At 36.3% G+C, this 13,563-nt stretch overlaps 1 protein-coding gene across 1 annotated transcript; it reads right to left on the bottom strand.

The window, feature by feature from the left end:
• Nucleotides 1-989: 989 nt before the first annotated feature.
• mboat7 (membrane bound O-acyltransferase domain containing 7) lies at nucleotides 990-12,527 on the bottom strand. The gene is made up of 9 exons (XM_007256865.4): nucleotides 12,369-12,527; nucleotides 11,046-11,125; nucleotides 10,090-10,219; nucleotides 9,093-9,219; nucleotides 8,233-8,389; nucleotides 7,413-7,608; nucleotides 6,103-6,255; nucleotides 4,652-4,828; nucleotides 990-3,866 (listed from the first exon to the last, which is right to left on the bottom strand). The coding sequence occupies exons 2-9, from the start codon at nucleotides 11,119-11,121 to the stop codon at nucleotides 3,470-3,472; spliced, it is 1,413 nt and encodes a 470-aa protein (XP_007256927.1). The 5' UTR covers nucleotides 11,122-11,125; nucleotides 12,369-12,527; the 3' UTR covers nucleotides 990-3,469.
• Nucleotides 12,528-13,563: the final 1,036 nt, after the last annotated feature.

Here is a 13,563-nt window from a genome sequence, read left to right as displayed (position 1 = left end):
AAATTATAAAAATGTAAATTTGCATTGTTGTGTAACTCCAAATCCCATCTATGCTTTAAAAATATTTTTTCATAATAAATCTATAATATTTAAGTGAAAATACACGTTTTAGTAGTGTCCCTGGGTTTTACTCATACCTGATACATCTACAACAGGAAGTGACATCAGCTGGTTCTTATGAAGATCACTGAAAGACCAAAATTAAGTTTTCTGTACATTTGATATTACTGTAATTATGAATGAGGAGGTCAATATTGATGCTCTGCCTTGTTACCTAAATTCATTCTTAGATGTTATTTGTTTATTTTTAAAATATCAATTTTGGGAAAATCACTAGAATGTGCTGTGTCCACATGCAATTAGCATAGGCACTATTTAGCTATTTTTCATATTTTTGCTAATTCTATGCTAAAAACTCATTCCTGTTACTCAAAACATAAACAGTAACAGGAATTAGTGCCAGTAACAAGAGTGAGTTTCAGTAACAAAAATTAGTGCCAGTAACAGGAGTGATTTTTTGTCATAAATATCAATTATTTGAACATGCAGTCAACCACTTCTTTAAAATAAAGTCTTTCTTGAGAAAAAAATATATAAGGAATTAGTGGTTTGTAACCATCTTCGGCTTAGAATCCTTGTATAAAATTAAGTAGAGCTGCCTGAGTTTGACCAGTACATGTTTTGAATAGTGAAATATATGTGTTATTAGATTCAGAGTTGAAAAAAAAGGTTTGATTTGGAATAGTTACAACAAGCAAATTACAGAAATAAAAAGAACAAAGGACAGTGAGTGTAAAAAAATAGAGGTGGTCAACAGTGTGACTTGATTGTGTTTAAGCAAAAAAAAAAAAATGGAGACATGAAAATATTCAGAAGAGCAAACTATAGATTTTTTCCCTCTGTAAAGTATCCAAGAGATCAGATCTTCACTTTCTTTCAAGTTCAAAACGAGCAGCAATATGTTGAGAAAACAAACAAACAGACAGAAGTTGGAATCAATCACCACAGACCAAGATGATCAGTGGTGTTTATTGGACCATAACATCGTTTTAAAATCAGACTGTGGGTTCTGATACTGGCCAAATGGATGGAATAGGAATTACCACCACGTCACAGTTCTTCCAAAAACTCTGAGGCCATATGGAGACAAATTTACACCATCAGGCTCTAAATCCATGTGCTCTGGGTTATACTAGCTGAGCCTTACAGAGCTTGGTATGGTATTCACAGTGAAAATCACATCCAGGCTACAGATAAACAAGAACAGATGCGTATTAACTGGCCCCAGTGGCTTGTGATTGGTAGTTGTTCTGCAATGTATTTACATATACATAGACACACATTCTGGCAGTGATGGAAGAAAAAAATACTCGTAAACATGATAACCATCAGCATTATCAGAGCAAAAACTTATACAGGATTTATGGTGTTCCATAATACACAGCAGAGGCTGAGGAGTGAAACAGAAAATTAACAATAAACATATGCACATTAACAGAGGTATTGTATTAACTATGAATTAAACAGTAACAATTATGAGCTATGGTATAACACACATTGGGTATTCCACAATACATGCCTAAGTACTGAAAAACATATTTATGAATCAATCATCCAGTTTTAAAAACATCTTATGCTGGTAATCATATTTTTATGATCGTATATATGACACTGTATTGATTTAAGGGGCTTATCCTGGAATTACAGGCAAAATCTGTTCAGAAATGTTCAATATTGAGTTTTTATGCATGTGCTATGAAATCCCAATGTAGGTAGCTTTTAAGCAATTAAACAACACATCAGGGATTAAGAACATAACTGAATTAACATGGAGAAAGGGCTCAGTGTGATGTTCCATTGACCATCCCAGAATCATCTTCGTGCTAAGAAGCATTTGGGAAACCCAGCCTGTAGATATGGACACCTCTACAAAGCCTTGTTTCAAGTACAAATGTTGGAGAGTGACAAAGTATACTATATTAAGATTGAAAATAATAATAATAATAATTTCATTGTTTTAAAATGGATGCATTTATTTGGGATATTTAATATTTAAAAATGGTCATATTCCAATTTGAACATCTGAATATTCCTTCTATAATTCAGAAATAATATCTCAGTGACATTATATGGTGTTAAAATAACAATAATATTGTTTGTAGCAATAATTTCTGCTACAATATTTTATCAAAAGGTTATGATGACGATCTAATGTTCAGTAATACAGTGTTAAAGCAAAATCATACCAAACCTAGACTATGTAAGAAGGTTTTTTAGAGTAATTTAGAGTACTTTGGTTGTAATAGAAACAAGAGATTTAACATAAAAATTGCTACTTAATTTACTTTCTAAAAAACACCAGTGAATGAGGATTTCATGACTTTTGACTGTGTATATGTTTTGGTGATAATAGTAAAATAGCAGATCGTTAACAATTACATTTTCACTGAGGACTATTTTTCTTAATATGCTTTATTCTTACAATTCTTCTAATGGCTCTTTTTTTCCTTTCCAAATGTTTTAACCTAAAGGTGCTTATTAAAACAATGCCTCAGGTATCAGACGTAATCATTTTATGAAATGGCTTTCTGAAATGAAACTCCCAGCATTTAAGGTATTCAGATGCATATAATTACCACCACTGAGAGAAATCCTGACTCAGTAATTCTGTAAGTCTCTCTAGGATACAGCATTTCACATCAAACCCTCGGAATTACTTTATTTACATCCTAAAGACTGAATTATGCAGAGATGGTTTTAAAAAGTGGAATTCTTTTAAACACCCAATGTCTAACAGACATAAACAGACTGAGATGTGTCCAATCACTGAGCAGAAAATGTCTAATTACACATTCACTCTGGAGCAGAGGTATATTGTACAGTAGAAATATGCAAGCCAGTTATGTCACTGTCACCAGACACTGATAAATGACCAGGAACTGCTCAACGAGGCCCCCTGGCTTCAGTTAGACAAATGTGCTTTGTGATATATTACTTTCCCACCCCCCAAAAACTGTCAAATAAACACAATAAAATAATAAAAAAACCCATATACAATTGGGAAATAAATGTTAATGAGATCCTGGTATATATTTAGAAACAAAAACAAACAAAAAACAAACAAACAATAACAATTCAATTGTTTCTACATGTGTAAAGACCTGTTGCTTGGTCTGGTAAAATAGAATCAGACATAAACTAAAAAACAGAACACCAGACTTAAATTCCCACAATCCATATCTCAATTCTTATCGACAATAAAAAAATGCCATGTCATAGAAAAAAATACATTTTAGCACAGTATGTCCTGATAATATAATACTGCATCTTCTCTCATAAGCTGAAAATATCAGACAACGGTTAAATGGCAGTTGCTGGCTAGCAAAATACAGTGCATGATGGGAAATCTGAGAAAGGTTTAGTAAACTAGCTCCTGTCCCACAACTTACACAAGACACTGACATCAGTTTCATTCCGCCTTTTCTCTGACTGTTTCATCTCTCTTTACCTCCTTCTCTCCCTCACTCCCCCTCTTCCTCTCCCCCCTCCCTCCTTTCATCAGTCGACCAGTGGCTATGCAGAGCAGAGCGATGATGTGGATGATGAAGTAGATGGAGCTCCAGTAGTTCAGGGTGTCGCTGGCCTTCAGCAGGACGAAACCCATGCACATGTAGTCGTAGGCTCTCATTTTGAGGAACCAGTGAACCCAGTCGAAGACTTTCTGACCACCGGGGCCCAAACGGACCCTGACCGACGCCTCCATAGCAGTTTCAGCCGCGATGCACAGAGGGATGGTGAGGAAGGACAGGTAGTAACCGACGTGGAGACCATGCCAATATGCACTGATCAACATAGTCCAACCAGCCCTGAGGAGGGAGGGAGGGAGAGAGAGAGAGAAAGAAAGAAAGAGAGAAAGAAAGAAAGAAAAACGGGGTGCGAAGAGACAAAATTATAGTAATAAGTTAATAAGTGAGGGAAAAGAGGAAGAAAGAAAAAAATAGGGAGAAAAGGAAAGATGAAAGAGAGGAGAAGAGACAATGCAAGAGAAAAAGAGCAAAGATAAAAAAGGTGAAAGGTGAGAGAGAGAGAAACAGGAAAAAAAGAACGGAGAGAGAGGGAATGAAAGAGGAGAAAGAATGGGAGTGATAGAGAATAAAGAGAGATTATGAGTTAGGAGTGATAAAAAGAAAATAAAAACGAGATGAAAGAGAAACAGGAAAAGACAAAGAAAGAGAAAGGAAAAAGATGGAGACAGAGAGACAGGAGGTGAGGGGTAAGTAAAAGAGAGAGAGGAAGAACAAAAGAAGAATAAGAGGAAGACAAAAGTGAGAGCGGAAAAAGAGGAAGGAGGTATGTGAAAGGAAAACAATGTGTGAGATAAAGTGAGAAACAGACAGAAGACAGAAAAAGTTAGAGGACATGGGAGAGAGAGGAAGAGAAGAAGACAAAAAAAGAGAGGGAGATGGGGCATAGAAAGACAAAGAGAGAGTAAGAGAAGGAGGCCAAAAGAAAGAAAAAAATATAGAGTAATAGAGAAATATAGTAAAGAGCAATACATAAAGAGAAATTGAGAGGTTAGGCATTTGAAAAACTTTAGAACAATTAAGTGTAAATATGTGTGTGTGTGTGTGTGTGTGTCTGTGTGTCCTACCTCAGGGCGTACGCTCTAAATGGAGCATTTGGATAGATGTAATGATGCAGCCACCACTGAACCGTCATGTTCCAGTAACGCATGCCATGCCGGACCTTCACGCAGAAGTCTGTGTTGTAGCAGTCAATGTTCTGGATGGTCTTAAAGTCGTACTCCACGGCAGTGTCAGGTTCAGGACTGAACAAAAAAAAAAACACATCAGCACACATTACTTCTACATAAGCGAGATCAAACCTGTGAGGCTATAGCTGTGCCAACTTTATTATCTCCATCTTACACCACTTAAACTACATAGCATCACAACAGCAGACTGAAGCCTGTTTGCCATCAAGCAAAATATGTCAGTCCTAACTCGTTAAACACTGGTCAGTATCTCAGAGACCAACTGCTGACCACATATTTAGTTTAAAGTGATTTAAATTTAAATTAATTACTCAACATCATCCATCAATGGTAGCACTAAAAAGGGGTTAGAGAACTAATACACAGATATATAAAAATATAAACGCAACACTTTTGTTTTTCCCCCCATTTTTTATGATCTAATCTCAAAGATCTAAGACTTTTTCTATGCACACAAAAGGCCAAATTTTGTTCAAATTTGGGTACAAATCTGTGATAGTGAGCCGTTTTCCTTTGAGATAAGCCATCCACCAGTCACAAGTGTGGCATATCAATATGCTGATTAGACACAGTGAGTATTACACAGGTATACCTTGAGCTGGCCACAATAAAAGATCACTATAAAATGTGCAATTTTGTCACAAAGCACAATTTTGTCACAGATGGTGCAAGTTCTGATGGAGTGTGCAATTGGCTGCTGACTGCAGCAATGTCTACTAGAGCTGTTGCCCATTAATTGCCCAGAAATGTTCATTTCTCAACAATAAGTCGTCTCCAACGGCATTTTAGAGAATTTGCCGGTAGATCCAACCAGAGACCACATGTAACCACTCCAGCCCAGGACCTACACACTTAGAATCTTCACCTTTAAGATCATCTGAGACCAGACACCCAGACAGCTGCTGTAACAATTGGTTTACTTAACCAAAGAATTTCTGCAAAAACGGTCAGGAACCGTCTCAGGAAAGATCATCTGCATGCTTGTCATCCTCCACGGTGGCTCCACCTGACTGCAGTTTGTGTTTGTAACCAAATGCTCAGTGGATGATTTATCTCAGCCAAAAAGAAGAGCTGACCAACACAGATTTAGACCCAATTGTGAACAAAATTTGAGAGAAAAAAGATTTTAGTGTACATAGGAAAAGCCTTAGATCTTTGAGTTCAGCTCATTAAAAATGGGAGCAAAACCAAAAGTGTTTTTATTTTGATTCGGTGTAGATGGCTACTGTAAACAGTGCATCAACAGGTTCAGTTTCGTTTTTTTTAACTGTTTACAACAAAACGGTGGATCTCCAACAGAAGAACAGCGGTACAAAGAGGTATCTGACCTGTACTCGACTGTTGGTCCTCCTCCAGGTTTGGAAAGCGCCCCTTGTGGATAGCAGCCCAGCCCTGCACTGATACATCCCGCCTCTGCCCCACACCAGGCAGCGTAGAACCTCATCCGGAACACGAAGAACACCATGACCATGTAGAGAAACCTACAAACAGCAGAACACCACGGTTAGTGTACAGCAGATTAATGTAAACTAGGTCAAAGTAAGCACATTCTGGTAGAGCGCTTTCACTAGAACACATTAAACTTCTCCACAACAGTATCTCGGACCTGCCTGGTGTGTTCCTTGGTCTTCATGATGCTCTCTGAGCTTTAAACAAAACTCTGAGACTATCACAGAGCAGGTGCATTCATACTGAGACTTGATTACACACAGCCGGATTCTATTTATCATAGTCATTAAGGTCAACATTGGATCATTCAGAGATCCTCACTGAACTTCTGGAGTGAGTTTGCTGCACTGAAAGTAAAGGGGCCAAATAATTTTGCACGCCCCACTTTTAAGTTTTTTATTTCTAAAAAAAGTTTAAAATATCCAATTTCCAATAAATTTGTTCCACTTTACAATTGTTTCCCACTTGTTGATGATTCTTCACAAAAAATTACAATTTCATAACTTTATGTTTGAAGCCTGAAATGTGGCAAAATGTTGAAAAGTTTAAGGGGGCCAAATACTTTTGCAAGGCACTGCATTAGTTTCAGAAAAGTTACTGAATACATCAATTTATAAGTAATATGCCTAAACTGCTAAAAAAAAATTAAACCCTTAAAAAGTCTAGGATTTAATGTGTTAACATATGTGTGAAATATTGGTGTTCTATATGTTTTAGTCTGCTTGCAAATCTTCTGTGACCAATACATTTTTAAATAAATTAATTAATTAATTAATTAATCAATATAAATATTACACAATATAAAACTAAGTTGGGCTGTAAGATTCATACAACCTAACTAAGAATAATCAATTAAAAAAACGTTATTGTTTGAATGTTCTTCAACAAGAAAAAGAGATTGTTGTTTATGCAGCAAAAAGAGAAGATTCAGCTTTTTAAACAGAACATCTCCCGCTGTGGAGATCTGCGCAGGCACAGTAGCCATAAAAAGCCATAAAAAACAATTTTGTGAATTACAGAGTCAAACTCTACAAACTGTTTGTGAGGTTTTTTTCAGATTTTATTTGTGCAAAATAATCAGACCTTCAGTTTTGTATTTTGGTCTCCCTTTTTTCAAAGACAAGGGAGGCTAATCTTGTAACACAAAGAAAAAAATGCCTGTTAAAACTGTAAAAAGGACAATACACACCTGAAGAAGTAGTCGTGCTCAAGAAACTCTTCAGTGCGGACGTATGAGAGGGGGAAATAAGAGTTGACGAAGAGAAAGAGAGCACCATAGACCGGCACCATCTTCAGCCTCTGCAGACACGGCTCTCGGCCCGGAAGAGACACAGCATCCGGCTGTTCCAGCCAGTCCACAAACGTCTGATAGCGGAAAAATGGACCTGAGGGGCACCAGCCAGGAAAAAGGGGGGAAAAAAGAAGGTGGGCAGAGAGAAGGGTGATAATGGAGAATGAGAAGATGATATGATACGATTTATGATGTAGTAATGTATGTTTTATTATGTGTGTATGAAATGATAATAGATATATAATAGAAATGCATGTGGTGTAATGAAATTTCATTATACATTAGATATGAACCATGAAAAAAATAGGAGGATTTTTTAAGGCCAAAGTGCAAAACAATCACATGACAGGGCACATGCAAATTATATGAAAATGGATCAATGAAAGGACACAGGAGACAACAGACAAGGTAAACAGGGGACCAAATAAAATATGTAATTAGAACAATACATGACAGGCGAATGTGTTGAGGGGTTGATGATTAATAGGTACGTGGACAGGGATTTGGAATGATGAGAAAAGAAAATAAATTGTACACACAATCAATTAAAAAGAAAGTGGACTCACATTATTGCGCTAGTGACAGAGAAAAGGAAGAGACAGAAAGAAGTTATGATGCGTGCAAAGCAGCCAGACAATTCAGTGCACATGAGAATCGTTCAGCCCAACATTTAAACCAGTTTACAATACGGACATACAATCTCAGTCAGGTGAAATACCTGTCATGATGCCAATGTAGCAGTAGCTGTAGGATATGACGTCATAGAGGGAGGGTTTGTGGGAGAGACCACCAACCACTGGAGATTTGGAGAAGGTGCTCACGTCTTTTTTCTTCTCAGAGTGATAACTCTTGACCTCATTGGCTAAGCTAACCATCTGGTAAATAAAAAAAAAAAGAAAACTAAAACCACATGTACAGCCAATTCTGGAGCACTTCCTTGTTATATTGTTTTTTTATTGTAACATTTTTTATAGAATAAAGGTACAAAAAGATTTTTTGTCACAGTCAGATGTTTTTGAGCTGTACAGTATAAGATGTTTCTCCCAAAATTACATTTAAGAGGAGAGCGCAACTATTCCTACTAGGGCTGCACAAGATATCATTTTAGCATTGTGATCACAATGTGCACATGTGCAAAAAAGATGTGTAAGTCAAATTAAACTATACATGTCATAATATAACTTGCTTGACTGAAAAGGAAACTTTGGACTGTTCCCATTTCCTCTTTTGTCACAATATAGCTCCTGGAGGCAAATAATATTAATACTGTTTATTCCCCTTCTATCTTAGATACAGATAGGTTATTAATTTTTTACTACACAACTTTATACATACTGATACTTATCGTATCAACAATACACTTTTTTACGCATATCAAGAATTAAAGAACAACTAGCCAGCTGCAAATTTTCTTACAACCTTCTCCTAAATATGAATAATACAAATAAATACAAAGTGTACATCAAGATAAATATTGTGCATTGTGAAAATATCATGAAGAATATTGTGATGTAATATCCTGCCATATCACCCAGGCCTACTCAACCTCAGATAACTTAAAAGCATAGTGGCATTTACCTTCAGTGTAAGCAAAAGCTGAATGGCATTGGCAAAAGGGCCGGGTGAGGGCAGGCCGAACCATGTGACCAACCGAAAGAAGAGCAGATATAAGAACGTCCATCCCAGAGAAAGAGAGGGACCATTCCTGAAGAGAACAATACAGCAGGTTATGTTGAAGGAAAGGGATTTCTTCTTGTTTAAGCATTTGTTTTTCTGCTATGGAATTTTTCTGACACAGTGTTTATCAGTCTGCTCTTTACATTCTCATTTATTCATTTGGCATGCAAATGCCAGTTGGAGAAGCCAAACTGCTACAGTTAAAAGAAACATGTCATGACTACATTCGGTCATTTTCCTTAACTCATAGATCATAAATCATAAATGAGGGGTTAAATAGTTTTATAATCTAGTAACAATAAGCTTATGGTGAATTTGTGGTATAATATTGAAGACACTGCACTGTCCAGTAATCTTGACCTCTCACCTCTAAGTCTTCATCACTCAAAGTCTTCACTTACAAATACACTCATAGAGGCTGCCCTAATTAATTTCTCCAAACGTTCAGTAGAAGGCAAACTGTACACAAAACCATTATTTGCACAATTATGAACACATATCAAATCAATTCATTAAAAGTACCTTCAGCAATACAAAGTGATGCAAAATGCATGTGCTGCAGCATTTTACCACAGATGAACCAGGAAACTCAGCAGACACAGACAGCCTTATCTCTTTTACTAAGCTCACAGCAAAATCTTTCTTTTGCAAAAAAAAAAAGTGTTAGGGAGTAATTAAGCTGACGGATGGGAATAGCATTAAAAAAAGGTCTCTGTTATATGTGTCGTATTAAACTGTCACCTCATAATAAACACCTATCAGCGAACAGGGAGTGTGCAATGACTAATGCTTGTAACAGAGATAAAATTAGTTTTTTTTATCTAGCCACAATCATCCTGTGAACTGTCGTAACAGTCAGACTTTAGTAACCCACGTCAGTGAGAAGAACCACACTCACCTCCAGCTGAAAGTGATGATCAGCCATGTTCCTAAAACCGTGCACAGCGAGTGTAGTGTGTGGATGCCGCAGGTCCCAATGGTAATAGTTAGACCCAAGAGCAGTGCTGCACCCTGCTTTACTGGAGGACCTGTATTTAACATACATTAACAGAAATATTTGCTACAGAAGCTGATCTTTACAGTATAGTCTGCCACTACTCTTCTACTGATACAGTATTCTGTCCATTTCTAAATAATTACGGAGGCAGGGATTAATAGGACCATGGAGAACATGCTTTTGATCATCTTCTCACATTTAAATAGCAAAAACATATGGGAACCTTATTTGGACAGATATTTACCCTAATTTTGGGTCAACAGAGCTTGCATCAATTTACCAAACTGTTAATGTCACTGTTAAAATCCCCTCCATCTTGAGGTGAGGTGAGCTCAAATTTATATTATTTTAATTAATTAAACATTTTTCTTTGATTACGGTTAATAAAATATTATTTTAATAAACAACAATCACAGCATTTCTTTGGCAAGAGCTCACCAATGTGCTCAGTTTGCTAAGAGCTTGAGCTATGAGCTCTCCTCCATGTTACTTTCATGTAACAGACTGGATGGGGAGGAGTCATGTGACTATACACAGGACAATATGTTTTTAGGGGGGATATGAACACATTTTAAAAGTTTTTAATGTTGGTTTTGATTCATTTTTTCAGTTAAATTGCAGGTTTATTATTATTTGGTAACATTTTTTTTACTCTGTGTCATACCATGTCACAGCCTACACATGTTGTCACAATTTTAAGTAAAAGGTGGAATGATTCAAGCATGATCTTTGCACAATAATAACAGAATCAGGGTAAGCTTCAATTACTGTCAGCTTCAGTGGAAACCAAAAAAAAAACTTTAGATACATGTATTTACCACTGGACTACTTTTACACTGTCATGAGGTGCAACTTACTCAAGTAGCGGAAAAGGAATCCGACAGGTACTGATGCAGCAAGGATCCCCAGGTAGACCAGCTCATCTGGAGACATTTCTCTGTTTACAACAAGAGTATAAACAAATAACAATTTACATAATTCTTACTATTCTCTATAAGCTCTATGCTGCCCCAAAATAGTGTACAAATTAGGCTACCCACATTTTTCATTTTATTTACAGTACTCCAACACAAGACACGCCTATATGACTCATAGTTGTGCTCATAACACGGATAAAATCAGTAAGATCAGTGATTAACTTTGGATGAATATCAAAAACAAGGCTCCTGAAGGCTACAAATTTTAGCTCATTTTTCTTAACACAGTGTCAGTTAATTGCCAAAGGACATTTTGGGTACTCTCTCTTCCCCTTACAAAAAAGCCGTAACTTTAAAATTTACAATACACAATACACAATACATAATATATATATATATATATATATATATATATATATATATATATATATATATATATATATATATATATATATATATATATATCTTTCTAGGCCCGTCACAATAATTACACTTCAAATTAAGATATTTTTTCCTGCATTAAAAGAAAAAAGAAAGAGAGAAAAACATTATTGCAATTGAATTATATAACTTAACTTGCTAAGATTTTGTTTCTTGCAGTGCTTTGTGGTGACATGCCTTTTCAATTAAAGTTAATGTAAATCGTTCTTAATTATACTCAGTTTGGAGCATTTCCATTGGTCCATTTATTATGTAGCATTGATACAGTGTAAAATTTTGTAAGCTAAATTATGTAAAAAGTGAAAAAAGCATAGAGCAGCATATAGAATTAATTTTCTTTAATGCTAAAGCTGTGAGTGAGGTTACAGGCCACTCTGGGTTACCATCAGGTATTTTTTTATGTAATAAATTATGAATAATTCACTACGAGTGGATTTAGGGTTGTAAAAAGCTGTTTAACTCTGTTCATAAATAATGCACATGTCACACTGAGCTTCACCATCACTGTTCACCTCCTGATCCCCAACACAGTCCAGCCTCTGTCTCCTTCCTCACTTTCACACATTAACTTTACTCACATTACAGAGCTTCATCATCACACAGCCTCCCCCTACACACACCTTAACCTGATACTGCTGCACTCAGAGCCACAGACTGATCAACAGTATTGATTATCACTCACATCCGCCAATAACAATAACTACCACAGTTACACAGGTTCACAAGACTATGCACAGCCTAAACTGGTGTTACAGTATTAGAGCAGTCAGCTCCTGCTACTACTAAAAAATCAGTAATGTGTATTTTATCAGTAATACTCACACAGATCTGAACCCTCAGCCCGGGGTCTGTAGGCGCTTCCTCACACAGTCACTTCCTACGCTCAGCAGCGTGGGCGGGGCATGAGGCGGGAAACCCGGCGGCCGTTTTGTTTCTCGACCAATCACATAGCCCGCTGTACCTAATGACTCAACAGCTGTAATACGATTGGCTGACGCAACTTCCTACAGCCGCAGCTTCTTCACCGTTTCGGTAAAAAGAAATGAACACCCCCCACACCCAATAAAAATCAGATTAAATGATAATATATACAGCTCTGTAAAAAAATAAGAGACCACTTCAGTTTCTAAATCAGTTTCTCTGATTTTGCTATTTATAGCTATATGTTTGAGTAAAACGAACATTGTTGTTTTATTCTATAAACTACGCACAACATTTCTCCCAAATTCCAAATAATAATATTGTAATTTAGAGCATTTATTTGCAGAAAATGAGAAATCGCTGAAAAAAAATGCAGATCTTTTAGACCTCAAATAATGCAAAGAAAACAAGTTCATATTCATAAAGTTTTAGGAGTTCAGAAATTAATATTCGGTGGAATAACCCTGGTTTTTAATCACAGTTTTCATGCATCTTGGCATGTTCTCCTCCACCAGTCTTACACATTGCTTTTAAACACTGCATTACATATTTTATGCTATCAAAATAGAATAGAAACAAGTGTATATATTCATATATTCATGTATATATTTTATGTAAGTAGAATTTAATACAACCCATGCATATAAAACCATAACTTTGAATCAAAGTAAAATTGATGTCTACAGATAAATCAATTTTGATACCGGAGATCAACATTGTTTCAAGACATTAGCATAGGAAAAGTGAACGTTAATTCAAAGGATCCTTCCGCTATATGGGTTTCCACTCCACACTTTTTTACTGGCTGTAACTGTCCCACTTTTAAAAACATATTTAACGCAGGGCCATAGAATATTTGACAAAAATAACAGCTGTAGAGAATAGCAGTAATATTTGTTTCATGAACAGAACAGAACACATCCTGGTAAAAGAAATAGCAGAACTGTTTTATTAATAAGCAATGTATACGCGTTAATTTTGTCTAAACACTGACCTTGGTGGCCCTCACTTTGGGATATGCTCCGTCCTAATGGGGCCCATTCATTCAATGGGTGTATCAGATGTGTTATCCAGAAAGGTTGGGTATGGTTGTGGT

This window comes from Astyanax mexicanus, chromosome 6 (genome assembly GCF_023375975.1).
Source record: "Astyanax mexicanus isolate ESR-SI-001 chromosome 6, AstMex3_surface, whole genome shotgun sequence".
NCBI lineage: Eukaryota > Metazoa > Chordata > Actinopteri > Characiformes > Acestrorhamphidae > Astyanax > Astyanax mexicanus.
Note: the sequence above shows the minus strand (reverse complement) of the source record. Positions and strands in the feature narration are given on the sequence as shown.